The sequence below is a fragment of the Phyllostomus hastatus genome, unplaced genomic scaffold, assembly GCF_019186645.2.
Source record: "Phyllostomus hastatus isolate PE091 unplaced genomic scaffold, TTU_PhHast_1.1 phas_contig_98, whole genome shotgun sequence".
Taxonomy (NCBI): Eukaryota; Metazoa; Chordata; class Mammalia; order Chiroptera; family Phyllostomidae; genus Phyllostomus; species Phyllostomus hastatus.
In genome coordinates this window covers 4,512,027-4,539,565 of record NW_025333999.1, presented here as the reverse complement: position 1 = coordinate 4,539,565, position 27,539 = coordinate 4,512,027, and the positions used below count along the sequence as shown (strand labels likewise).

Here is a 27,539-nt window from a genome sequence, read left to right as displayed (position 1 = left end):
TATTGGTTGCATCTTGCCCACCCCCAACCAGGGACCTGGCCTGTAGCCCAGGCATGTGCCCCAACTGGGAATCAAACTGTTGACCCTTTGGTTTGCTGGCTGGTGCTCAGTCCACTAAACCACATCAGCCAGAAGTAAACAAAACATTTTTTTTGAATGTATATGTTTATTCATTCTAGAGAGAGAGGAAGGAGGAGGGGAGAGAGAGAGAGAGAGCGGTATCTACAGGAGACAGAAACATTGCTTGGTTGCCTCCCATATGCGCCCCGACGGGATTGAATCTGCAACCTAGACATGTGCCCTAACCGGGGATCGAATCCCCAACCTTTTGGTGTACTGGACAATGCTCCAACCACAGCAAGGGCAACAACACATTTTTAACCAACAGAAATAAGAAATTATGAGTTAGATTAGAAAATACTTTGAGATGAATGCAAATAAAAACACAATATACCAAAACTTACAGGATATAGCAAAAACAGTGCTCAGAGAGAAACTCATAACGGTAAGTGCTTACATTAAAAAATAAGAAAGGTCCCAAATCAACAATATAACTTTATACCTCAAGGAACTAGAAAAAAAAATCAAGCTAAACACTGCTGGTGGGTCTCCTGCCACATCTCCCAGGAAACTATGGTCTGTGTTTAATGTGCTGCACCTTCCTCTTGTCCTGACGTGTCCCCCCTTCTCTGCTCTGCTCCGAGTCTCAGCAGACCAACCTGCAACCTGTATGGACCAGGCTGACAGTTCTCTGCCCTCTGGCTTTCGGTTGGGTTTGGCCAATGGCGGGAACAGGCAGGAGGCAGAGGACAGGAGGAGAGAAGGTCAGGGTTGTACTCTCCCAGATTGCTGCCTACCTGGTTGGCATGAGTGGCTGCTCTCTCAGGCAGAGACCACGGTTCCTTCCACATAGCTGCTTTCTCTGGGTGGCTGTCCTGTGCACCTTCAGGCACTGTAAGTGTTAATAGCTCTCCAGTTTTGCTAGCTCTGGGCTGCTTCACTAGCCCCTCACTCTGCTCTCACCTTCATGAACAGCCCCTTTAAGAATCTGTCCCTGTGTTTTCCATTAGGAGTGTGTCACTCATTTCCTGTTAGATCCTGGCTGAAAAACTTACAAGTAGAATCTCTTTTAAAAAAGGAGAGAGAAAAATCTGAGAACTCTCCCTCTCTACCCACCTCTGATCATGTTAGGGAAACCTACCACCCTCTGTGGCAATGCTGCCTTCTCACGCGGACCCCTGTGCTTCGCCTTGGAGATACCTCCCCTTGCTTCTTTGCTTTCTAACTCTGCCATTCATTTAGCATAGCTCGGCGTGCATATGACGATGTGACTCTCAAAGGGCTAAAAGTCTGAAAAACCCAAACAGATATGCTTGTTGAAATCTTCTCCTTTTCCCCATTAAATAGGGAATTATTCTGCTATTGTTGTCCTGTGACCAAAAGAGAGTGACGCCTCCTTCAGGAAGGGGCGGGGAAAGCCTTTCTGTACCAGGAGGAGAGAGGAGAGGGTGGAGGTGGATGCTGGGGAAACAAGTGGTCAGGCACTGGTACCCTGAAATCTATAAGAGTGGGCAGAGGGAGGAGTGGGCCTTTAAGATGGTCTCCAGGGATCCTACCTGTCGGTGCCCATGACCTCATGTATTTTCCTCCCTTCGAGTGACTTGATTCTGACCAACAAAATATGGAAATATTGAGGGGATGTTACTTTCATGATCAAGCCACAAGGCCTCTGACTTCTGTCTTGCTAGCACCTCTCCCCCTTGCCAGCTTTGACGGAGCAAGTTCTGTGTTCGAGTGGCCTCCAGCCAACGGGGAGGAACTGGGGCTCTTAGCCCAGCAGCTCTTGAGGAACTGACTCCAGCCCACAAACAAAGAAGAGAATTAGGAAAAGAGTTTTCTCCATTTGAGCTTTCAGATAAGAACTGAGCCCTGGACAAAATAAGATAGTGTGAAGCAGGGGTCCCAGTTAAGCCGTGTTTAGATTCCTACCACACAGAAACTTTGAGATAATAAACACATGTGCTTTTAAGTCACTGACTGTGGGGTAATCTGTTATGCCACGATACATAACTAATAGCTAACTAATAGATAACTAACAAGGGATGTGTGTGTGGGGGAGGAGGCACATCGAGGGCCTTCTTCTCCCCGGTGTGAACTCGAGGAAGAGCCTACGGTATAGGTTGGCTAACTCAGCATCCATTTTCTCTCTTACTTCTTGCTAACAGAACCCTGCTTTAGATTAGGTCTCTGGGAGATCTCAGGAGTTGGACTTTTGCTAGCCCCAGAGATAAGAATTTTGATTATTACAAGCCAAACATAATCACTCCATTCTCTTGCTAGAGAGTGATGTTAAAGGGCACATGACTCAGTTCTGTCCACTATGAGTGGGAGCAAAATCAGCAAAGGGGGATTCTGCAGTTTCCTTGCATTAAAGAAGCTGTGAGAAGAGACATTATGTATATATTTTACTTAAAAAAAGATTTTATTTATTTATTTTTAGAGTGAGAAGGGAGGGAGAGAGGGAGAGAAACACCAATGCGTGGCTGCCTCTCATGCATCCCCCCACTGGGGACTGGCCTGCAACCCAGGTATGTGTCCTGACTGGGAATTGAACCAGTGACCCTTTGAGTCACAGGCTGGCGCCCAATCCACTGAGCCACCCCAGCTAGGGTGATAATTTCTTTTCTTGACTCTATTTGAGTGTGAGTGAAAAGGTGATATCTGGAGCTTCTGCACCTACCTTGTGACTCAACATCCAAGAATGGCAGAGCATAAAAGATGAAAAAACTCTGTACACCATGACATTTCTTGGTATGTAAAAGAATAAATTGTCAACTTTATTTATGGGTATCATTGAAACCCACTTGCATTTGGGTTTTTTGATACTTGCAGCCAAAAGCCCACCCCTCAAGCTGAAACAGTTTTTCTTCCCATCCCTCCCATTGCTACTATCCAGAAGCCAAAGACTGAGGGGCAAGATTGAAAAAGTTATAGGGAGTAAAGGTGGCTCATTTTCTTTCCATATCCAGCTTTGTCCTCTGGGAGGCTCCTCACTGTCCTCTGTCCCCGTGGCCTCCACTGAAACCGTCTTCACTCATTTCCTGCTGATACCATTTTGTGGGAATTGGGTGGTTGATCTAGAAACCAGGCAGTCAGAAACAGTACATGAGTAGCGTGTTGGGAAACATGGGTTGTCGTGTTCCTCTAGTGTGCCTGGGCCACCTCACCTCCTCTTTGCAAAAACAGAATTTGACATGTGCGTCTGTGTCAGGATAGGGCTTTCACTCTCTTTCCTCGGGGAAGCACTTGCAACATTAAGGAAAGAATGGCTGTTGGCAAAAATGATGAAATAAAAGTTATGCTGTCACTTCTGTCAGGATAGTTAGTAGAAACCCCCCAGAAAAATAACAAGTGTTGATGAGGATGGGAGAAACTAGAACCCGTGTGCACCCCCAGCAGGAATGTGCAATGGTGCAGCTGCTGTGGAAACCAGCATGGGGGCTCCTCAAACAATAAAAAAACAGAACTACCATATGATCTAGCAATTCAACTTCTGGACATACATCCAAAAGAATTGAAAGCAGGGCCTCAAGGCAGTGTGGTGCACCTATGTTCACAGCGGCGTTACTCAAAATTGACCATTTTAACTAGTTTAAGTGTACATTCAGTGCCATTAAATACATTCACATGCCCTGGCTGGGTAGCTCAGTTGGTTCGAGCATCTTTCTGATAGGCTAAGGTTGTGGGTTTGATCCCTGGTCAGGGCACAGAAGGGACAACCAACAAATGCATAAATAAGTGGAACAACAAATCAGCATTTCTCTCTTTCTCCCCTTCTCTCTCAAATCGATTTAAAAAAAAAAGAAAAAAATACATTCATATGAATGAGCAGCCATCACCACCACCTATTTCCAGAATTTACCTGCCGGTACCTTGTAAAACTGAAACTGTCCCCATTTAAACCCTAACTCCCCATTCCCCTCCCCCTAGTCACTGGCAACTGTCAGTATATTGCCTGCCTGTCTTTATGATTTTGAATGCATTAAGTACCTCATATTAGTAGAAACATTTGGTATTTGCCTTTTTGTGACTGCCTTCTTTCACTTAGCATCATGTCTTCAAGGCTCATCCATGTGACCCAGTCCTCAAGCCTGAATGCTGCCCTCACTGATTTCCTGGCCTCTATGCTTGGACCTTGGTGTTTTCTTGAGGCTGTTGACAAAGGCACAATCTCTTGCTATAATTGCCTCCTCAGAGCCACCTCTGTATCACTGCTATCCGGTGAGCCCCAAATCACCAGACTCAGTCAATTTACTCAGTAAATTGTAGCCTGCAAGGAGAGAGACTCCCTTAACATGATTATGGTCCCTTCCAACTCTGCTTGCCCAGGACACCTCTCTTCCTCTTTTTTTTTAACAGTGGTAAGAAATACAAACACACCCTGGCCAATGTGGCTCAGTGGATTGTGCACTGGCCTGTGAACTGAAAGGCCACTGGTTCAATTCCCAGTCAGGCCACAAGCCTGGATTGTGGGCCAGATCCCCAGTTGGGGGTGTGAGGGAAGCAACTGATCTATGTTTATCTCACATATCCATGTTTCTCTCCTTCTCTTTTTCCCTCCCTTGCCCTCTCGCTGAAAATAAATAAATCTTTAAAAAAAGTACCAAGCATGCAAATAGCCTGCCTTCTCCCAACCACTTGCTAGAGGGCTGCAGACTCGGTAGGCACTCACCCGCCGTGGAAGACATCATGGTTTTACCTCCCGGTTTGCCGGGACATAATGGAGATCACCAGCTTTCCACCTTGTAGCCGTGTCTTCATGACCTGGTTGTTAAGTCAATGCCTCATTGTTTAGGCTTTTATTATCACAGAGCACCATTTTTGGCACTTATTACCACAGAATCAACTTCTGGTATTAACTTTTATACAGTTATCGTGCAGTATGAGCTGCTATAACAAAGAGATGCTGAAACACAATAGCTGAAACTGGATAGATGTTATGTTTTCCTCATGGAACAGTCTAGAGGTGGGTGGTTCAGGGCTGGTAAAGCGGCCCTGCTTTAGTTAAAGCATGGCTTCCATCTCTGGGTTCAAAGTAACTCTTTTAGCTCCAGCCATTGCATCTAATCCCAGGCTTAGGAAAGGGTGTAGGGCTCAAAGGAGCACTCACCCCTTCCTTTTCAGGGCCATGGATGTGGTGGTTATCACATCAATTCATTTCCCATACTTCCAGCAACCACTGGTGTGTACTCTCTCACTGTGGTTTTGTTACTTGGAGAATGTCATATAAATGGTACCATATTGTATATAACCTTTTGAGATTGGATCCTTTCATTCAGCATAATTTTTCTTGAGCTTGTGGATAGAGAATACTTCCCCTCTAGCTTTATTGAGATATAATTGACATACCACGCTGTATAAATTTAAGGTGTACAATATAATATTTTGATAATGCTTATATTGTAAAACACTTACCACAATGTTTAGTCAACATCCATCACCCCCCATAGTTACAAAAGTTTTTTGCAACTTAAAAGTTCTCTTGGATGAGAGATCCTGCATCTTAGTAGGATCTTAGCGACTTTCCAATATACAAACAGTATTCTTAACTGTGGTCTCCATACTATATATCACATCCCTAGGATTTATTTATCTTACAACTGTAAGTTTGTAGCCTTTGACCACCTTCACCCGCATCCCCTTCAGCCCCTGCCTCTGGCAAGCACACATCTGTTATCTGAGCGTAAATATTTTGCCATTCATCCAAGTTGTTCTGTGTTTCAGTAGTTTGTTCTTTGTGGAGGAGAAAGAAACTTTCCTCTACCCTCAAGGTTCTTTCAGCAGGTCTAATAACCAAATAGTCATGAGACAGATGAGCAAGAGAAAATGGCCAAATGAATTACATAGATATTGGTGGGAACCCTGTACACATGAAAGTCAGAGAACGCACATACCCGAGAAGTTCAAAGACAGAAAGGGAAAATGAGGCACATGTGACATTCTGCACTAAGGCACTTAACAACATTCCGTGGCTTCAGAGGGGAGGAAGGTCACTGTAGGATGATAAAGAGCATATGTTCAGTCATTAGAACTTTGCCCTATAGGCAGGTCAAAAAAGGTTATTTCTGATAACCTCTTATTGTGGGCAAGGCCTCTAATTCAAATTCTTTTAAAGTAGTTAAAGGGGAGTAGAGGCAGAAATTTCTCTTGAGCCTGCAGGGTCTTGGTTGCTGTCAGCTCAGAACAATCCTCCTACCACAGAGACACAACTTGCTGTGACTTGTTCTGAACCTACAAGCTTTATTGCTGAGCGATGTTCCACAGTGAGGATGAACTGCAGACTGTTTAACCATTCACCTATGCATGAACATGTTGGTTTTTCTAGTTTTTGGCCGTTACAAATAGGGCCCCTATAAACATGTGTGCATGTTTTGTGTAATTTAGTCTGTTCAAAACCCCCTCTGGCTCCCCATCTCACTTAGGATAAAATCTGATATAAGCACAAGGGGACCGGAGTGGGCCCCAAACACTACACTTGGAGGCATGGGGAAGCCATGTAGTTGAAACACAGTACCCATTCTTGAGGTGCTTCCACTCTGGGGTGTCCGCTGCACTGCCTGAATTCACTTTCTGCCTCTTTTGCCTGCGAGCTGTGTGACCTTGGGCGAGTTCCTCAATCTCGCTATATTTCAGTTTTCTCTTCTGTGGATTCCCAGTAAGGCACATTCCTGGGCTGCAGGAATAAGTAAATGGGATAATGATAATACATCTCCCTTACATGGATGTTGTGAGGATTAAATGAGTTATATATAAAAAATGCATGAAACAGCCTCTTGCACAAAAGATGTGCTTGACAAAAAATAATAATAATCACTATTTCATTATTGGCTCTAGGAATTTGATTGGGTCCAGAAGCCCCTTCTAGGAAGTTTGCATTTTATCCTATTATAGGCAGAAGAGTGCAGTAGCACTGGTGGGTGAGAGGCAGAAGGGAGAGGGGACCAGTTTGGAGGCTGTTGGAATAATCCAAAACAGCTCTCAGAGTGGAAGGGAAGAGGATGTTTTAGAGAGTTCAAGAAGGGAAGGAGGAGGGCTCACAGGGACAGCAGGTTCAGATAATTCACTGGAGGAGTTTTGCTAAAAAGAGGAGCAAAGGGACAGCAACAGGTAGAGAATGTGGGGCCAAAGGAGGTTTTTATTTTTGTTTTTAGTCTTTTTTTGTGGTGGTCGTTTTTTTCAAATGGGTGAAATTAAAACTTAGGAATGATTCAGTAGAAGCTAAAATTAACGATGGAGTATAATCTTCGCAGGGAAATCCCAAAAGTTGACAAGGGATGGGGAGCCAGTGTAAACATGGCAGGATTTGCCCTGGTTGGTGTGGCTCAGTGGATTGGGTGCCGGCCTGCGAACCTGCAAACCGAAAGGTCGCAGTTGGATTCCCAGTAAGGCACATTCCTGGGCTGCAGGCCAAGTCCCCAGTTAGGGGAGTGCGAGAGGTAAATGATCGATGTATCTATCTCTTGCACATCATGTTTCTCTCCCTCTTTCTCCCTCCCTTCCTCTATCTTTAAAAATAAGTAAATAATTTTTTTTTTAAAGGTAGGATTTGTCAGGGCGCTCGATACCAGAATTACTCCCCCTTTACTGATGGGGAGATCATTTGGCCGAGGCCAGATGGCTGGAATACATTGGAACGTGGGCTCTAAGCAGGGACTTCTAGGCTTTGGAGCGTCCACTCCCCAGCACTGGGACAGAGAAATCCCCAAAGGTTGGGTGGGACCAACAGCGGAGGTGGACCTGCGGGTGAGGGAGCGGAGCCTCTGCCTTTGCGGGGTTACGGTAGGCGAGGAAGCGGGACCTGGTGTTAGAAAGGGGGCGAAACTTGTTTGGGATCTGGCCCCAGATGGTGGACTCCGGCAGCTGGTTCGTGACCTTCCACACGCTGCCAACCTGAAGGGGTGTACAACACCGATGGCAGGAAAAGTGGACTCGATTTGGAAGGCCCGGAACAACGGCCTGCAACGTGAGCCAATGGAAGGCCGTGGAAGGTGGGCCCGAGAGGGTCTTAGCAAATGGCAGACGCCTATGGGCGTGGCCTCCTGTGAGAAGGGTGTGAGGCTTGCACTGTGAGTCAACGAAAGAGGAGAAAAGGAGGTACTTGTGTCCTGGAGCGTGACTTTGGCTCTGCGCACGCGCGACCGGCAGGACCACAAGGCGCTGCAGTCCCGGGGAGGAGCAAGGCCCTGCGCCCAGGTCACGTGACGCATAGGGCGCCGGATTCCTCTGGAATCAGCGCATTTTCTTGTAGATGAAGGTTGAAGTACCTCCGGAGTTGGAGAAACAGCCTGGCGCGAGCTACCTCGACTCGTGGCCTGGGGTCAGGGTCACACTTGGTTTCTGGCTCTTGCTGAGGGACCTGGCTGAAGAAAAGGGTAGCACTCGCCAACCAGAGGGCGTGGCCTCATCGTTCTTAGTGACGTAGACCGGTGGGCTCTCCACTGGGACTGAGATTCCGCACCTTGACGTAAAAGAGAGGCGATCCATTGAGTAGTAAGTAAGTGGGGAAATAACTATTTTGAAGCCCTGGTGGTCGCTTCGACCTGTAGTCCCCAAGTTTGGGTGGTGGCGGCGATGTAAGCGTGGGAGTCTAGTTTTGCGAGGGGCTCCATCTGGATCTCGAGGGGTGTGGCCTGATTCTCGGGAGGCTTGGCCTTGAACCCTGAGGGGTGTGGCTCCGGCCTGAGTTTAGCTGTGTAAGGGGCCTGGCTGTGCTGAAACTCCAGGAAAGAGGTGTGGCTTGGAACCCGTGTGGGAGAGCGGGAGTGCTTTCTTCTGGGTAGTTTGTGTCCAGGCCCTGTCACTCCCCTTTCTCCTTTAGGTGTCACCTTATGGAGACCTTCGCGGCCGCCGCCCCTGCGGGGAGCTTCTTCCCCTCCTTCGTACTCCTGGTCTGTGGGACGCTAGTAGCTGCCGTGCTGGGCGCCGCGCACCGCCTGGGGCTCTTTAATCGGTTGATGCACAAGGTGCGGGGGCACCGATGGGAGGCGAGCTGGGGGGCAGCCAGAGGAGGACTGACCCCCCCATGCGAGGGACTGCCGGGAGATTCTTTCTAGGGCCTTGCCCCCATTGCCAAGCATATAGGCCCTGGACTTTGCTTTGAAAGAGATAATGGGGAAGTTACAGCTGTCAGGACATTCAGCACCCTCCTTCCCTAGAGGGCACGAATCCTCTTCACAGAACAGTGCTTCTTGAAAGTGCTGGGGTCATTGCTGCTGCTACAAAGGCAAGCACCAGAGGATGTGGCTGCGACAGTTGCTCTCTGCTGAGCTCATTGCTTCATAGGGATTATATCATGTACCCAGCAAGTCCCTGAATAGATGCCCTTGTTTCTTGTCTGCATTTTCCTCAGAGAAAACCGAGGCTCAGAGAGGTTGTGTGGTCGCTCACTTCAGATGACCTCTTTGGGGAAGAGCTGACCCTGCAGACCTGGCTCTGAACTACTTGGCTTCTCTCTCAGAAATTTACCTTTTCCCTAATCTTTCCTCTCCTAGCCTGGAGCAGCAGCCTTGACCCCTTCCCAGTACTTCCTCGTCTAGACAGAAGCAGTGCCACTGGCCTTGAGGACTTGTGGAGCTTTAAGGCAAAGGCCTCTGGTGTTCAGTGCTGTGTGGAAGCTGGGGCTGGGAGGCTGCTCCCACTGCCAGGCACTTGGTGGCTGGCAGCCTGTCAACTGGGCCTGGCCCAGTAAGTGGGAGGGACCCTGGAAGGCTGGAGTCAACAGTCTGGCTCCCAGGCCCTGATACTGGAGGGCAGGCAGTTCAGGAGTCAGAGCTGATGACCTGTGCCTTGTGCTGTTGGCCAGCCTTCCCTGGGTGTTGCAGAGCCACCCTCCCCTCTCTCCCTGACGACCCTACCATCCTCAGGGAGACTGTAACGGAGCAGGGTGCTTAACAGTGTGGGTTTCATGGGACTTTGACTCTAGCTTGGGCAAGTGTTTGTCCCTTAGTTGTAAGAGGGGATACAGTTGACCCTTGACTAATGTGGGCCCATTTATGTGCTGATTTAAAAAAAAAATACAGTAAATGTATTGTCCTTATGATTTTTTAAATAACATCATTTTTCTCCTAGCTTACTTTATTGTAACACTATAGGATATATTACATATAACCTACAAAACAGGTGTTAGTTAACTGTTTATATTATTGATAAGGCTTCCGGTTAACAGGCTATTTGTAATTAAGTTTTGGGGGAGTCAAAAAAAGTTATCCGTGAATTTTTGACTGTGCAGGAGGTCAACACCCCTGCGCCCTGCGTTATTCAAGGGTCAGCTGTAGTGATGTGAGGATCTGGTAAGATGATGTGTTGTCCCCTGCCCTCTGACCCTGCTCCTTCCCTCCTTCCTCGCCTCTCTTTCCACCTGCTCTGGCACCCTTGCCCTGGTCCTTGACAGTCCTGTTCTTCCCCTTTGTGGGTTCAGGTGGACAAGGAGAACATCCGGCATGGCGGGGAGAGCGTGGCTGCCGTGCTGAGGGCCCACAGTGTGAGGTTCCTTTTCACACTAGTCGGTGGGCATATTTCCCCAGTGTTGGTGGCCTGTGAGAAGCTGGGCATCCGTGTGGTGGACACGCGCCATGAAGTCACAGCCGTGTTTGCTGCTGATGCTGTGGCCCGCTTGACTGGTGAGGGCAGAGCAGAGAGGGCTTGGGGCTGAGATGGGGGGCGTCTTTCAGGGGCAGGGTTTTTGGGGGGTGGCCAGGAAGATGGGCGTGGGTGCAGAGAGTGACGGAGTCTGTGTTCCAGGGACGGTGGGTGTGGCAGCAGTGACGGCAGGCCCTGGCCTCACCAACACAGTGACGGCGGTGAAGAACGCCCAGATAGCCCAGTCCCCAGTCCTGCTTCTGGGTGGGGCTGCCAGTACTCTGCTGCAGGTGCTCCACCCTCAGGAGGTGGTGGGGGCTCCAGGGGGGCTTGAAGGGCTCCCTTACATGGTAACTCCCCTAAACCCCTGTCTCCACCAGAACCGGGGCGCTCTCCAGGCCATTGATCAGATGTCCTTGTTCCAGCCACTCTGCAAGTTCTGTGCTTCTGTGCGTAGGGTGCGGGACATCATGCCCACTCTGAGGACTGCAATGGCTGTTGCCCAGTCGGGCATCCCGGGTAGGTGGTGGAGGGCTGGATAGTGGTAAGGTCCTAGGGCCTGGGGGCTGGGGAGACTGGAAGGCTCAGTGTTCTCCCTGCCCCTGCAGGCCCAGTGTTTGTGGAGCTGCCCATAGATGTGCTGTACCCCTACTTCATGGTCCAGAAGGAGATGGTGCCAGCCAAGCCACCCAAGGGCTTTATGGGCCGAGTGGTCTCTTGGTGCGTACCCCACTCCCACCGTGCCCTCCCTTCTTCTCCTGCAACCTCCTGCCAGCATTTATCCCTCCTTTGACCCATCCATTGATTTGCCCATCAGTTGAGAGGAACCAGTCCTTGGAAGAGCATTCCAGGTGGAGGGTATGGCATATACAAATGTCCAGGGGCACAAACAACTTGGCTGGGGAAGCAAGGACCTGTGTGGTGGCAGCAGGTGTGTGAAGAGAAGGGCAGGCACTGAGTTTAGAGCATGGCCCATTGGGAGTGCCTGCAGTTTTATTTTCAATCTGAGATCCATTGAGGATCATTGCAGGACCTTAATCAGAGGCGTGGGATACCCCGATGGTTTTTATTTGGTCCCTCTGGCTGCTGTTGGTGAATGGACTATGGTTGGTTAGGTGGAAGTTGGGAAGCCAGGAGAAGGTGTGGTGGTCCTGGAATGAGAGGTGATGCTGGCCTGGGTCTGGGTAGTGCCTGTGGGATGCAGAGATAAGGACGGATCACATATGAGTTCCTGGAGAAAGGACAGTGGGTCCCTGCAGGCCTGTGATGTGGGCACAGCTCACTCTGGGGCTTTGAGTGGCAAGTGGCCAGGATCTAGAAAGAGCAGGGTAGTGGAACTAGCCTGAGATAAGCCTGAAGGTTTTCTTAGAAGAGCTAAGGAGTTTGAGGGGCGCTTCCTCCAGTTCAGCAGATAGGAAGGCGTCACAGTTTGAGTGGAGGTATGTCATAGTGGAGGTGGGCCTGGCTGAAAGAGGAGGAGGTAGAATCAGTTCTTCTCTTTCTACCCCTCCCCTCCACGTCCCTTCCCTTTGCCTGTTCTTGCTTCTCATTCTTCCAATCCTTTTTCATATGGTTAGCAAATGCTGTTATATGCTGGGTACCAGGATGGGCATGGGCAACATCAGCGAACAAGACAGACAGACAGGTCCTGACCCTAGGGCATGGGAGGTGTGCCTTGAGGGGCAGCTTAGGGAGTAGTGGTTTTACTCAGTGTCTTTTATAGCAACACTTTGAGTTTAGGTACTTTAGGCATTCGGTAATCCAGCTTGTTAGTGCACATGAGTCGTCAGCCTGAAGCAGCCTTCAGAGATTCACACAGAGCGATGTGCCATCTCTAGTGAGTGAAACCAAAGTCCAGGGACAAGGGCTGTCGCTAACCAGCTGTGTTAAGTTGAGCAAATGATTAAACCTCCCCACCCCCCATTTTTTATTGAGATAAAATTGAGAGACAGCCCTGTATACGTTGAAGGTATACCGCATACTGATTTGACTTTCATGCAACATGATTAAACCTTTCTTGACTTCAGCTTCCTCATGTGCGAAATGGATGAATGTTGCCTGCTTTTCTCTCTCCAGATGAAGGGTCTGTGAGGAATAAAAGGATATTGTTTTCATAGTGCAAATGCTGAAGCATAAAAAAATTAACCATTATACTTGAAATAAGAACAGGGCTTGGTCCAGTGTCATGTCAGCTGTAAGGCAAGGTGTCTCCTATCCTTCCTTCAACATGGTTAGGGAACCAGAAATAGAGATGGGGGTTTGGGGTCCTAACGCATAGGAAGTGGTTGTTTACTACACCTGGGAGGCAGAGTTCTTAAGTGCTTCCTGTCTGTAGCTGTGACAGCCTCTTTGCTTCCTGGCCTTCCCGTCCTCCTCTCTCTCAGGCTTCCCTCCTCAGCCTCTTGCATGTCTGGGTCTTCTCTTGCCTTTTTTAAAACTTAATTTTTAAAAAAGTTTTCAATTACAGTTGACATACATTATTATGTTAGTTTCAGGTGTACACCCCAGTGATTAGACATTATATAACTTACTGTGGTCATCCGGTAAGTCTTGCACCCATCTGACACCATACATAATTGTTAGGATAATACTGACTGCATTCCCAGCGCTCTGCTGTGTAGTCCCTGACTGTTCTGTAACAACCAACTTGTACCTCTCAGTTCCTTCACCTTTTCACCTATTCCTCAGCCCCCCCCATCTGGCACTTGTCAAAATGTCCTCTGTATCTATGAGTCTGTTTCTGTCTTGTTTTTTAATTTTGTTTTTTAGATTCAATTGTTGATAATATGTATTTTTTTTACCATTTTATTGTTCATATTTTTTATTTTTTTTTCTTCTTAAAGACATCCCTTTAACATTACATATAATACTGGTTTGGTGATGATGAACTCCTTTAGCTTTCTCTTGTCGGGGAGGTTCTTTCTCTGTTCTTCAATTCTAAATGCTGGCTTTAATAGGTCGAGTGATCTTGGTTGTAGGTTCTTGCTTTTCATCACCTTGAATATTTCCTGCAGTCCCTTCTGCCATGCAAGGTTTCTGTTGAGAAATCAGTTGACAGTCTTATGGGAACTGCCTCTTAGGTACCCAACTGCTTTTCTTTTCCTGCTTTTGGTTATCTCTTTGTTTTTAACCTTTTGTATTCTAATTATGATGTGTTGTGGTGTGAGCCTCTTTGGGTTCATCTTGTTTGGGGCTCTTTGTACTTCCTGGACTTGTATGTCTATTTCCCTCACCAAGTTAGGGAATTTTCCTATCATTATTTTATCAAATAGACTTTCAATTTCTTGCTCTCTCTTCTGCTTTTGGCATCCCTGATTCGGATATTGGTACATTTGGAGATATCCCAGAAGCCCCAGGCAGGAGGTGCAGGCCAAGGTCAGTTGCCACCTGTGTTCTGCCCCGGGGCCACCTGGCATGAGCTACAAAGCAATATGCAGATGGCTGCTACTTGTGCTGGGATCAGAGGTGCTCATGTGAGGCCAAGCTTTGAAACAAGGCTGACTGCCACTAGTGCTAGGCCTGGGGCCACTTAGTGAGAAGGGCTCACTAAGTGCTTACAGGGCTTGCTGAGGCCAGATGCTGCTTGTTTGAGAGATTTTAGGAAAGTCTGAAGCATGAGCCAAGACAGGCCATTTGTATGGAAAAGCCCCTGGAAACATTGGAAAGGCCTGAAAGTTGGGTGAGGCCACACTTCAGGGAATCCCAAGGTGGGGCAAACCGTGTGAGCGAGGTTGATGGAGTCTCAGATATGGCACCAGCCTGCCAGCTCTGTGTGGAGGGCTCATCAAAGCAACGATGGCCTCTGCCAGCACTTCTGTCTGGGAGAAAGCTGCCCCTCTAGCTCTTCCCTGATATCAGACAATTTAGTTCCTCCCCATATATCTCTGGTGTCTATTAAGTTGCTGCCCCAGTGCGGTAGCTCAGAGGGAGTGAGTCTGAGTAAGTTGTGTGTGGGCCCTTTAAGAGGCACTTCCTGGGGTTCCAGAAGCCCTTGTCTCCCTCAGCCATAATCCCTGCTGGATTTTACAGCCAGAAGTTATGGAGACTTCTCTTCCTGGCACTGAAACCCTGGGTTGGGACCCCTCGCTCCTCGGGTGGGCTTCTATAACTGAGATATCCCTCCCAATTTTTATCTGCCACATGTGGTGTGGAACCAGCCCGTTTTGTTTCTCTGCCCCTCCTACCAGTTTCAGTGTGGCTGCTTCTTTAATTCCGTGGTGGTAGGGCTTCCATTCAGTCAGATTTAAGGCAGTTCTAAATGATGGTTGTTCTGTAGTTTAGTTGTAATTTTGATGAGGTTGTGTGAGAAAGCGAGTAACCAGGTTTACTTATGTCGCCATCGTGATCGGAAGTGCTGTGCCGTTTCTTTCCATGTTGGGGTCCCAGTGGTTTCTTTTTTGGCCATCTTCTCATTCTCTGCAGTCTTGACTCCTCCAAAGAGAAACAGAAGCTTCTGGTTCTGATTGCTTCCTGCCAACACCCACGTGTCTGTTTTTGGCCAGATTGGATATTCTTGAGGGCAGAGCTGAGCAGGATTTATGTGTATCTCCAGAGCCTGCACAGGGCTTCACTGAGAGTTGGGACCCTGTGACCCAGCGAGTAAGGAGACAGAGCAGCGAATGTCAGAAGCCAGAGAAAGAGGAACACATACCGATGATGTCAGTAGCTTCCACTGACATCACTGATGCTTTTGCTAAGTGCTTTCTATCCTGAATGAATAGATCACTGAACCTTGGGGAGGAAGGTTCCTTTTTACATTTTACAGAGCAGGATGCTCAGAAAGGTTAAGTCACTCGCTGAAAGTCACACAGCTAGGAAGCAGCAGAGTCACCTCCACCTGACCCTACAGCTATGGCCCTGATCCTGGGACTCATGCCTGTCACTTGTTTCTGAGGGTCTGTGTCAGGTTTGGGTGGTCATCAGAAGCTTCTGAGGGAAACAGGCTACTAGAGACTTGGTAACTGGAGATTGTGTGTCCCTGGGCCATTGCTCGACCACCCCTGTGCCCCTCCCACTTCCCTCCTGGCCCCTTTCTTCCTTCAGCTTCCCCATTCAGCTTCAGTTCCTTAAACCCAGTAAGGAATCCTGGTAACCACCCCTTCCTCTCCTTTTTGCAGGTACTTAGAGAATCACCTGGCCAATCTCTTTGCAGGAGCCTGGGAGCCTCAACCCGAGGGGCCCCTGCCTCTGGACATTCCCCAGGCACCTCCCCAGCAGGTAAACTGCCTCTCTTCCCTGGCCGGGGATCCTCACCTAGCAGGATGGCATATCCTTTAGTCAGTATTGGGGCCTTGATCTTGGGGGCTGATGGTGACTCAGGGTCAACTCTTTGAGCTCTACCTCTTGCCCCAGGTTCAGCGCTGTGTGGAGATCTTGAGCCGGGCCAAAAGGCCCCTCGTGCTGCTGGGGAGCCAGGCCCTACTGCCCCCGACACCTGCTGACAAGCTTCGGTGAGAAGCCTTAGCCCTTCCTTAACTATCACATTCCTGGTCCCTGGTCCCTTGGTGACCTATGGGGATGGGCAGGCCTTTGGTCACTCTCACCTCTGTTTACCTGGACCTACAGGGATGCCATGGAGACCCTGGGTGTCCCCTGCTTCCTGGGCGGGATGGCACGGGGGCTGCTGGGCCGAAACCACCCTCTCCACATCCGCCAGAACCGCAGTGCTGCCCTGAAGAAGGCAGACGTTGTCCTCCTGGCAGGTGGGCCTTGGCTCCTCCCCACCCTTCCCTTTCCCTATGTCCAGGACCCTCCTTACCCTGTTACCCTGCTAGTCTGGTACTTGCTGGTCTCACCCCTTCCCCTTTCAAGGGTTTGGAACAACCCTGAATTTGAAATTCAGGTGAACTCTTGCCAGGTTGTAGTTGCATAATATGACCCAGCTTTGCACAAAGGAGGACACAGATAGTGGGCACCTGTGGAACTTTGCATAGCAGTTACATCTGAATGTGTTATACAGCATTTATACTTTATACAGTACATACACCTATGGCATACACATTTTCATATAAAGTGCCTTGAAGACTTGCAGACATATATTACTTGTATCAGTTAGCTATTGCTGTGTAATAACCATTCCTACACTCAGTGCCTCAAAATGCAATTATTTCTCAAGACCTACCTACAGGTAAGGTGGTAGTTTTTCTGGTTTTGGCGGGGCTCATTCAGGGAGCTGTGGTCAGGGAGGCAGGAGGGCAGCTGTGCTGCTCTAGGCTGGGCTGGCTCAGATACCTGGGGGTTGGCTGGGGCTCTAGCTGGGCTAGCATGGCTTCAGCTAGGATTCTGAGTTCTCATTCTTCCCTACCTCCTCCTCCATGTTCCTCATTACCCAGCAGGTTGGCCTGGGCTGCTTTAATTGGTGGAGGATGAGAAACATGTAGGGCTGAGGGAGCAAGGTTATTTAAGAGAGAGAGTGGAAGCTGCAAGGCTTATTGAAGCCTGGTCTCAGAAATGCATGCAAGCATTTCTGACACATTCTGCTGGCCAGAGCACATCCTGAGCCAGCCCGGGTTCAAAGGCTGGGGAGGTACAAAGTCATTGCAGGGGGCACTGGTCCAGGGAGAGGTGAAGAACAGGTACCCTTTTGAATACAGTCTGCCTCAGTGGATTAAGTTAGGTAGTGGGCACCCCCAGGACAGTGGCCCTCCATCCACTATTCCCCTATCCCCTGCCCCAGGAATTGTCTGTGACTTCCGCCTATCCTACGGCCGTGTCCTCAGCCGCAGCAGCAAGATCATCATTGTCAACCGTAACCGGAAAGAGATGTTGATCAACTCAGACATGTTCTGGAAGCCCCAGGAGGCTGTGCAAGGTAAGCCCCTAATGCCCCCGCATATGTCCTTCTGAGCCCTCTCCTCCTGGCTTCGTGATGCAGCTGGCTTGAGCTGGGTTCTAGGTCTGGACTCTACCCTAGGGGGAACCCAGTCAGCCAGAGATGTATTTTTGGCTCTCAGACTGATGGGTGCTTCTGAATGAACAAATGGTGGGTGTGCACTGGAGGGAAGGCCTGGGAATGTGTGTGTGATCATGTTCCCTGGCTGCAAACCAGCACATGCTGCCTGCTGCTGTTAGGACAGAGAGCTCACTCCTTGGCCCCTGAGGCCTCTGTCATCCTGTCATAACCCTGCTACCCCTGTCCAGTCTTCCCCCATGGCCTTTCTGTGCCCTGCTTTGACTTGCCTGTCATTCCAGGGACGTGGACTTCCCTGCAGTGTAGGTGACAGGAACTCTCGTCAAGCAGAGAAATGGCACCATTTTATTTGTGTTTGGGAAGGCCCACTGTAGCAGCTGGGTGGGCAGCAAGTTGGAGGGGGCTAGGCGGTGTCAAGGGGTCTTTTAAACAGGGTTGGGTTATTTAAGAAATGACAAGGCCTGGATTGGAGATGGATGGGGAGGAGAAGCTCAACTGCTCTGATCCTCCAGAATATTACTTCTTTCTTTTTTTTTTTTAAAGATTTTTAAAATTTACTTTTAATGAGAGAGGGGAAGGGAGGGAGGAAGAGGAGAGAAACATCAATTGGTTGCCTCTTGTACACCTCCAACTGGGGACCTGGCCCATAACCCAGGCATGTGCCCTGACTGGGAATTGAACCTGCAACCTTTTGGTTCGCAGGCTGGCATTCAATCCACTGAGCCCTACCATCCAGGGGCAGGATATTATTTCTGAATGGAGATGATGAAAAGTACATCATCACCAGCTTGTGTATTTGTTCACAAGTACTCTCATTCCTGGGTTGTAGAGATGTGCTTGGCAGATGGAGGTGGTTTTAGTGATATCTTTCAGGGGAAGAGTTGCTAGGACTGTATGGTCTGGGGTATGATGGGGAGGCAGGTGATGGGGAGGCTGGTGACGAGGTTGGCTTGGGTTGCTAATCTGCTTTGTGCATCTTGTTTCTCCAGCTTTGCGCTCCCTCTCATCCCTGCTGCCTTAACCTGGTTCCAGAGGCTCTGGGGTGCGTTTTGCCCATTTTGCCCAATGAGCGCTGCTGGTCTGCCTCCATGCCTCCTGCTCCAGTGCTTCTGTTGACTTCCTGCTGTCTTTGAGCCTCTGGTGCTGGAAAGGCGGGAGGAAGCCAGCTCTCTACAGCTGTGCCCTCTTCTTTCTCCAGGAGACGTGGGTTCCTTCATGTTGAAGCTGGTGGAGGGCCTTCAGGGCCAGACATGGGCCTCAGACTGGGCAGAGGAGCTTCAGCAAGCTGACCGGCAGAAGGAGCAGTCCATTCGGTGGGGGCTGGTGGAGTGGCCATAGAGGGTGGTGGGTTTCCAGCAGGGTCCACTGCTGACCCTGCTGACCTGCACTGCTCCATTGCAGGGAGAAGGCGATGATGCCTGTAGCCCAGCACCTGAACCCGGTGCGAGTGCTGCAGTTGGTGGAGGAAACTTTGCCTGACAACTCAATTCTGGTGGTGGATGGCGGGGACTTTGTGGGTACTGCCGCCCACATGGTGCAGCCCCGTGGCCCACTGCGCTGGCTCGATCCTGGTAAGGAAGGGCCTACCCCTGGGGAGTTTTGTACCATCCAGGCCCCTTCATACCTACCTTCTCTTGGTTTCCTAGGGGCCTTCGGGACTCTGGGGGTTGGTGCAGGATTTGCACTTGGGGCCAAACTGTGCCGGCCAGATGCTGAGGTGAGTCAGGGCACTGGAGGCAGGAGGCTTGCTGCTTTCTGGGCCATGAACTACCCCAACCATTTCTGTCCTACCTCAGGTCTGGTGCCTGTTTGGGGATGGAGCTTTTGGGTACAGCCTCATCGAATTTGACACCTTTGTCAGACACAAGGTAACTGGGCTGCCCCAGGGAAAGGCTGGGGGTTTGGGAGATGTCATCAGAGCTGAGCTGGGGAGGGAGTTGCTTCTGTCTGGTGGGGGACCTATCTCTCTCTCTGTTGTCTAGCTGGCCAAGCCTGGGGGCTGAATGTTGTGGCCTGGCCTCATCTTCTCCCTGCAGATCCCAGTGATGGCCTTGATAGGGAATGATGCTGGCTGGACCCAGATTTCCAGGGAGCAGGTGCCCTGTTTGGGCAGCAATGTGGCCTGTGGCCTGGCCTACACTGGTGAGGGGGCTGGCTTGGGGGGGGGCTATTTCCGGCCTTGCTGGGTGTGTGTTTCTCCCTTGGGCTGGCTGCATGGTCGGCTGGGTCCCTGCCACCATCTGACTTGACCTCCCCTTTTAGATTATCACAAAGCAGCCATGGGCCTGGGGGCTCAGGGCTTGCTGCTGTCACGGGAGAATGAGGATCAGGTGGTCAAGGTGCTTCATGATGCCCAGCAGAAGTGCCAAGATGGCCACCCGGTCGTAGTCAACATCCTCATTGGGAGGACGGACTTTCGCGATGGCTCCATTGCTGTGTAGGGCCTTGTTGGGTGCCTTCCCACCCTTGGACTGCCAAGCTGGTCTGGAGTCTCATCCTTGCCTGTTCTGGGCCTACTCTGTGAGGCCCAGTGACCCTACAACCCTGCCTGAAGACAGGCAGGGGCTGGAGGGGTCAGGGCTGAGCCTCCCTGAAAGCGCTGGAGAGCCCTGGGGCTTTTCTTGGTGGGCCCAATTGTGCCCTTTTTCTCTTTTCTTACACACTAAATAAACCATCTGGGCCCAAGTACTCATCCCAGAACCTGTGCATATTGATTTATTGTTCACAAAGATGTGAGGGGGAGAGGGAGGAGACAGGAGGGGACCTTACTCTCCCACTGGAACCCTGGGACCATTAGGTGTTAACCACTGAGGCACCAGTGCTGGAGATTTCAGGGTGCTTAGCATTGTTAACCGCCCTGCCCCGCCCCCCATGGTCCCTGAAAGAGCCCCACATGCCTGCTGCAAAGATGCCCATCCACACTCATCCTCACACACAGACACATGCATGGAGGCAATAAATATGGTCCGTACCAAAGTGCCCCCAGCCTGACGCTTCAGGTGGGGCCCCTCCAAGAGGGAGGTCTCATAAGTGCTCAATTTCTTTAAGGATTGAGGAAGAATTGGGGAGGTAAGGGGCCAGCTGCTTTGAGGCAATTGTGGGGGTTTTCCCTGGAAAAGAGTGGGGGGAACAGCTGTTTTTCTACAAGCCCCAGGCTGTCCCTATCCAGCTGGAGTCTGGTAGGGGCTGTTCTTGATCCTGCCCCAAACAGAGCCTCCTCATAGTCCTTGGACCCTCCAAGGGAGGGAGAGACAGAGTGCAGTGCTCAAAGCTAATACTGATTTGGTTGGCAGCAGCAAAAGAATTGACTGGGAGTGGGGGTCTCTCACCATCCCAGGGTGATGCTCACATTAACTGGTGTTTCCCCAGTAAAGGGGAGGCAAGAGAGGCCAGCCCAGCAAGCGGGAGAAGCCCTTGGTACTTAGAGAAGATAGTCAAAACAGCTCGTCCCAAAATATCCAGTCCCTGGCCTTTGCAACCAGTACCCAAATAATTTAGCACTGGAAACGAGAAATGAGTCTCAGCATCTGGCTGGCTGGTCACTAGGCAACTCCCGAGCAATTAGGAGCTATGCCTGACCGACTGGTCTGGTCTGTTTCTGTAGTTCAGGACCTCCTTATCAGAAGCTGGGCCCTTAGCAACCGGGGTCCTGCCCCGCCCAGCTTAGAGGCACACATTGATTTGCTTAGAAAGTTCTCTCTCCAGGTCTAGGATGAGGGCGTCAAAGTCTTTGAGGTTCAGGTGCGGGTTGAAGGGCGCCTCGAAATCATCCTCAAAGTCGGCGGTGCCTGTGGGCTCACCAGCCTCCTCATCCTCGTCTTCACTGTCGCTGCCCGTCACGTGATCGTAGTCCGGCCCAGACAGAAAGTCCCGCCCACAGGGCAAAAAGTCCCTCCCGCAAACGCTCCAGTCTCCAGCGTAGCGGTTGCTCGGGGGGCTCTCGGGACCGCCCCGGCCGCGGGGACGAGTTACTACTTCGGGAGCTGCCAGCGGCAAGTGCAGCGGCGGCTGTGGTTTGGGCCGCAGGTACGGGGCGAAGCCCGGAGCCTCTGGAGACCTGCAGGGATCTGTGGAGGGAGAGAGGGGGCTTATGAGGTCATTATGCACCTCCACGGGCAGCCAAGCCTGTGATTGGCTACTTAGGTAACCAGGCCCCTGACTGGTTTGTCGAAAGGCAAAAACTCCGACCTATCACGACTTCATTGGCTGAGCTGGTTGCTTTAGGCAACCTGATTGGCATGTTAAGAGGCAGCATAAAGCAATGATTGGCTGGATCTGAACTGTTTACTCTGACAAAGGGGCGTAGCTTGTTTGAAACCCGAGACTCTGATTGGTTGCCAGAGAAAGCATTCCCTCGGCGGCCTGGCTCGGATTGGCGGTGCAGGCCGGGGGGTCGGTCTCACCTGGCCACGCCTGCAGCAGGTAGTGCAGAACTTCGATGTGACGCTTGAAGTCTACGGTGTTGGTAAGGCCCGGGCCAGAGCTGCGGATACGGGACCTGCCGGGGTCCTGGCGGGCCGGCAGCAGCACGGGCCCGAAGCACACTGCCAGGTTCTGCGCGGTCATTCGGTTGTGGGCGTGGAAGGAGGAGACCAGGCGCAAATGGTCCAGGAGAAGCGTCAGTGTGGCCTGAGAAAAGAGTTGGGAAGACGTGAGGGAGACTTAAGCGTCTCAGAATGGGGAAACTGAGGTTCAAGGTCTCATAGCTGGGAGATGACGGAGCTAAGACTTAACCATTAGGTGTTAGTATTATGATCCCATTTTGCTGGAGGGGAGACCAAAGGTAACAATTTTGGAATGGCAAAGCTTGGACTTGAACCCACTCCTCTGTATTTTAGGAAGGGTTAATATTAATTCCATTTTATAGATGAGGGTATTGAGGCACAGAGAAGGTCTGGTCTTGTCCAGGATCCCATAGCCAGGAACCTTCCTTGTGGTATGTTGACAGACCTGTGTTCAGAATCTGTGTTTTGTTTTGTTTTTATCCTCACCTGAGGACATGCTTATTGATTCAGCTGCCTCCTGTAGGTGCCCCAACTGGGGACCGAACCCACAACGTGTGTATGGACTGCAACCTGCGACCTTTCATTTATAGGATGATGCTCCAACTAACTGAGCCACAACCACACCGGCCAGTGCTAGAGCCTGTGTTTTTTATATAATCTGGCTGTGCAACTTGGGTAATGCACTCAACTGCTTTGGGTATCGGTTTCCACATTTATTTAGTGGGGATACTAATAGCATCTACCTTCTGATGCCACAAACTCATGGCCATCACCAGCCCACACATGGGTGAACTGTTCTATTGCCAGCCCACTCCCTGTCCCATTCTTACCGGGGGCCCAACTCACCCTCTCCACATCCGGCAGGCAACTGAGGAGCCCACGGGTACCCTCAGTGCTGGGGGGAGCCCTGCTTGGGGGCCCTCGGGCCATGGCCTCCAGCACCACTTGATAGAGGGGCTGAGTGATGAGTGGGGTTGGCAACTCCCGAAGATAATCCTTGAGGATGCCTGTGGACACAGGGCCCATTCTGGTCAGGGCAACCCTGGCTTCTGAGGCTGGAGGGGTTGGCTGGGGATGGGGATGGGGAAAGAGGAGGACAGGTGCAGGAAGGTGAAAACAAGGCCCAACAGAAGAGGTGAGGTCCCAGAGGGGCAACAGGGACTGCCATGAAGTGAGGGTTGAATGAAGAGCAGGCAGGGATGGGGTGCTGGGGGGGAAGAGGCGTGCTGACCAGTGATGACATTGATATCGGGGTACAGGTCCTCGGAGAGGCAGACAGCTGCACTGTCCCGCTCAAAGGCGTCCCGAAGCTCTTTCTTCACAGCTGCCGAGCCGCACAGACGGTAGAGCCCTACTACCTAGGTGTGGGAGCAGAGGGGGATGGCTTCTCGCTGGGGCCACAGACTGATCAGGGCCCAGTGGGGAGGGGGCTGGAGTTCTGGCTCAGGGTGGCAGTTGGCTAAGAGGTCGGGGGCTAACTGTAGCCTCAATGGCTGCCTTCCTGCTCCTCTGACACTTGTTATAGGGTCCCCACCTGGCTCTCTGGACAACCTGGACCTGTAAACCCTCTGCTTGGATCACTGGTCTTGATACCCACATCCTTTGACTTAGGAACTTCTGACTTCTCCTCAGCTCATTTGTCACCCCCTTTAGGATGCTTTCCCTGACTACCCCAACCAGCAGGTGAAATCCTGCTTTAAGTTCTCCCAACTTCTTCACTCTTGTCCCAGCCACAGTCTTACATTTGTGAGTTATTATTGGAGTCACGTCTTTTCTGACATGAGACTCTGAGCTCCAGAGGATTGGGACCCCATGTCACTAAGTGGGTGGATGACCCGTAGGTGCCAGGCTAGGTGCTGTGGTCTGGGGGGCCTCCTGACCTTGTCTAGGCTGGGACTGGAGCTCAGAGTATTTCAGATAGGGTAGGGATGGTGGCAAGGCCTGGCCTCTGTGTCCTAGGGAGTGGATCTGAGGTCTAGGGGCTAGCTGGCGTGTGGGGCGAGAGGCTCACCCGCAGCCCTCGGCGCTCGATCTGCCCAACACACTTCTGAATGATGAGGGGCACCTGGCCTGGGGGCTGCTCCCGCTCCACCAGCAGACGCAGGGGCAGCCCAAAGACACGGGGCTCAGCTCTGTTGGGTACTTCCTGCTGCTCGGACAGGGTCAGCTTGGCATATAGCAGCCCCTGGGGCTCCAGGCGCACGGCCAGCTGCTGGGCCTGGCACCCTGAAGACACAAGGGTACTTGAGTGGGGTCTGCTCCCACTGGCTCCTGTGCCCTGGCCTCCTACTCCAAGCCACACCCCCACCCTGAGCTTGGCGCCCTGGGCACTCTGGAGGAGGGCTGAATCCCGTACCCTACCGCTCCCCCCCCCCCCGCCCCCCTCGCCCATGCATCCTACCTCGGAAAACTGTGGGAAGCAGCACAGTGCCCTGGGCACAGGGCCAGTGCCGCCGCACACAGGGGTCCCACACCAGCACAATGGCTCGCAGTAGTTGGGCAGCCTCGAGTTCCAGGTGGAAGGTGTGGTCCAACTGCAGGAAGTCTGGCCCTCCGCGCAGCGGCCCGGTGCGGGCCCTGGCCACCCCATCCACCTGCAGCAGGCAGCAGAGGTCTCTCGGGGTGGCCCCAGGTGCCGGCCGCAGACCCCCCAGCCCATACAGATGTAGGCTGAGGCGGCCCCAGAGTGCGGCAGGGGGCGCCCGGGCTGATGGGCCCACCTCATAGGGCTGGAAGGCGGTGGGCGACGGGGGCCCCGCTGGACGCTCTGGTGAGTCACCATCGCTGAGGTACCCGGCGCGCAGGCCCCGAGCACCCCCTGCCTCTTCTGCCCGCCCGGGGGTGCCTACGCTGCTGTCCAGGTGGTAACGACTGATGACGGAGCCAGCGGGGGCGGCCCTTTCGCGCTCTCGGCCAGCCCGCGTGCCCCGCAGGCTCAGGCGGCGCCGTAGCTCTGGCAGCTTCTTCATTTTCATGGAGAGGCGCCTGGCAGGGCCTGGGGACTTGGTTCGAGAAGCTTTGGCTGGGGAGTTGGCAGGGGCCACATCTGTGGGAACAGCAGACCTCAGGGTTCAGCATGGAATGGGGCCGAGGCCTGTGGTCATCTTGGGGAGCCAGGGTGGAGGGTTGGGATGGGGGGGTGGGTGAGGCTTGTGCTCACCTTGTGGGGCCAGGCCCTCTGGCTCAGCCAAGCCTGGCTGTGGTCCTGGGGGCTCAGGTGCCAGGGGTCTGGGGTCCTCCTCAGGGATGGGGTTGTACCAGATCTCTCCTGCAGGCTCCCCGCTGCCAGGTGCCCCAGGCCCCAAAGCGGCCTCCTCTGCTGGCTTGGCCCCGCCCAGCACCCATCTTCGACTGCTGGGCTCCAGGCTCTGCAAGTAGGCTCCCCGTGAGGGACTGCGAGATGCCTCAGGGCTGGGGGGGCCCTCTGCTCCGGCCTGGGGCCCTTCGAGGGCCTGGGGCTCTGGCTCTGGAGGGCTGGGCTCCGGGTGATGGACTGGGTGGCCTGACAGAGAGCGAGGGAGTGAGACCCAGCCCCACCCCACTCCCACAAAAGAGAAGCCCCAGCCCAGGCTCTTCCCCCAGCAGGGGTTGGGATGTTTGTTTGGAATGGGATTGGTTACCAGCTTAGAGTCCACTCCATCTCAGTCCCGCCGTCCCTACCATCCCTCTGCCTCCAGCCTCAGGGGTCCTGTGGCGGGGCTCTGTGTTCCCGGCTCTGATTTTTCACCATCCTCAGGAACCCTGCCATGGTGCCCTGACCCTGTCCCTTCTCCTTGGGTGGCTTGGGGCAAGTCCCTTCCCATCTCTGACCCTCAGTGTTGTCCTGTGACATGGGGGGATTCGATGCTCTCCCCAGGGGGGCTTCAGGGAGCTGGGCCTGGGGAGCACTTCCTGGACCCTCGTGTTTGGTCAAGCACACAGGGCCCCGTGGACGCTGGCTTGCTTGCGCGGAAGACAGGAGCCGGCAGGACAGTGAGCACAAGGATTTCCCTTCCTGCAGCGTGTCCTCCCCCTGTGCCCCCACCACGCCTGTCCTCCACACTCCACCCAGACGGGGGAGCGGGCCACCTCTCAGCCCAGACCAGAACCCCGAGGTCACCACCTTGGCGCCTTCCCTCTCCGACAGCCCAGGCCGTTTCCTGTGTGTGTTTGTGCGTGGGCACCCAGTCCCAGCTCTCTGCTCTGGGGATCTTTGGGAAGGGCCTGAGGGAAGGTCAGATCCAGGAGTCATCTGGCCTCTCTCCTCTAACTCCTTCCTTCCCGGGACTTCCTGCCCTAGGAAGCTCTCATTTCTTTAAGGTCTCATCTTGCTCGCAGGCAGACTCCCTCCTCCCTCACCTCTGATTTCCAGCACCCAGGACTCTCTCCCGCGTATCTATTAGGAGCATAGTCCAAAGAGCTGTTCAAGTCACTTAACTAACCCTGAGCAAATTACCCAGCCACTCGGTGACTCAGTTTCCCCACCTGTATCAAGGGGACAGTTTCCTGGGGCCGCTTAAGGTGGATGCGACTGCAGTCATTGGGTAATAGGTGAGAGGGGAATGGGCTGCCTACTGTGATGAATGCGCCAGGTCTCTGCCTCCTGCAGGAGTGCGCCCCTCTTCACCCGTCTATCCTGGGTCTCCAGGGCTCTGGGTGCCCCCTGCCATGACCGGGCTCCAGTGTCCCAGCTTCCCATCCCCTCCTCCCTCCACTCTCCAGGCTCTCCGTTTTGGCCCCATTTCCTGTCAGGGGCGAGGCCCCCTCCAGGGCCTCCCAAGGAGTCCGCAGCGCTGGCATCCCGGGCTACGCGCAAGTAACGGTCCGCGCCCCTCTCCCCACAGCCCCTTCCTTCCAGGACCCCTTCCCGTCCCGGATCCCCCACTCCAACCCGCAGAGGGCTCCGAGGGCTCCCCCTGCCCCTCCAGCAGACTCGCCTTGGGCCCCGGGACCCCCTCCAGACCGGGCGGGGCTTGGCACCCTCTCCTTCGGCCCCCTGTCCCGCTCACCGCGCTCCTTCGCGTCCGACTTTTTCCGGGGAAGTTTCTCCCGGCCCCGCAGACGGGAGAAGGTTTTCCAGAGCAGCGGTTCGGCCATGCTGGGGCCCCGGCCGGGCCGAGTGCGCCCTGGGTCCGGCTGCGCCGCCCCCAACCCGGCCGCCCCGCCCGGCCGCCCCGCCCCGGCAGCCCCGCGCCCAACGCCAGCAGGAAGCGCATTCCGGGAATGCTTGGCCCAAACTTTTTTTTTTTTTCCCCTTCCCGCGGCCTGAGCGAGCGATGCTGGGAGTTGTAGTCGCTTGGACGGGAGGGTAGGGAAGGGGGGCTCTGGGCTGCCTTCCTGGCTCCAACTCCAATAGGGATGTATCGTGGTGCAGCTCGGGGCCTTGTCTTCCCTCTTTCCCGCTCTTCTTTAGTGATCGCTGGTTCTCTTGGCTGTACCTCCAAAACAGATCCTGCACGTATCCCTTCTCCTGCCCCCATCCGCTGCTCTAACCTGTTGTAAACCCT

At 52.5% G+C, this 27,539-nt stretch overlaps 2 protein-coding genes across 4 annotated transcripts; one reads left to right on the top strand and one right to left on the bottom strand.

Moving 5' to 3' along the window:
- The first annotated feature begins 8,197 nt into the window (after nucleotides 1–8,197).
- On the top strand, nucleotides 8,198–20,236 carry ILVBL (ilvB acetolactate synthase like). 2 transcript variants are annotated; one of them, XM_045853105.1, is made up of 16 exons: nucleotides 8,198–8,550; nucleotides 8,879–9,023; nucleotides 10,478–10,679; nucleotides 10,801–10,928; nucleotides 11,019–11,157; nucleotides 11,247–11,358; nucleotides 15,756–15,855; nucleotides 15,991–16,088; nucleotides 16,204–16,340; nucleotides 17,315–17,449; nucleotides 18,747–18,861; nucleotides 18,950–19,119; nucleotides 19,195–19,265; nucleotides 19,345–19,416; nucleotides 19,585–19,690; nucleotides 19,811–20,236. In XM_045853105.1, the coding sequence occupies exons 2-16, from the start codon at nucleotides 8,889–8,891 to the stop codon at nucleotides 19,987–19,989; spliced, it is 1,899 nt and encodes a 632-aa protein (XP_045709061.1). In that variant the 5' UTR covers nucleotides 8,198–8,550; nucleotides 8,879–8,888; the 3' UTR covers nucleotides 19,990–20,236. The 2 variants fall into 2 exon arrangements, with proteins under 2 accessions (XP_045709061.1, XP_045709060.1); XM_045853104.1 differs by having other exon boundaries at nucleotides 8,198–8,554.
- A 13-nt stretch (nucleotides 20,237–20,249) lies between these two features.
- On the bottom strand, nucleotides 20,250–27,219 carry SYDE1 (synapse defective Rho GTPase homolog 1). 2 transcript variants are annotated; one of them, XM_045853103.1, is made up of 9 exons: nucleotides 27,042–27,219; nucleotides 25,214–25,555; nucleotides 24,774–25,099; nucleotides 24,455–24,647; nucleotides 24,065–24,279; nucleotides 23,285–23,411; nucleotides 22,900–23,060; nucleotides 21,952–22,177; nucleotides 20,250–21,615 (listed from the first exon to the last, which is right to left on the bottom strand). In XM_045853103.1, exons 1-9 carry the CDS (start codon nucleotides 27,127–27,129, stop codon nucleotides 21,212–21,214), a joined length of 2,082 nt encoding a protein of 693 aa, XP_045709059.1. In that variant the 5' UTR covers nucleotides 27,130–27,219; the 3' UTR covers nucleotides 20,250–21,211. The 2 variants fall into 2 exon arrangements, with proteins under 2 accessions (XP_045709059.1, XP_045709057.1); XM_045853101.1 differs by having other exon boundaries at nucleotides 24,455–25,099.
- Nucleotides 27,220–27,539: the final 320 nt, after the last annotated feature.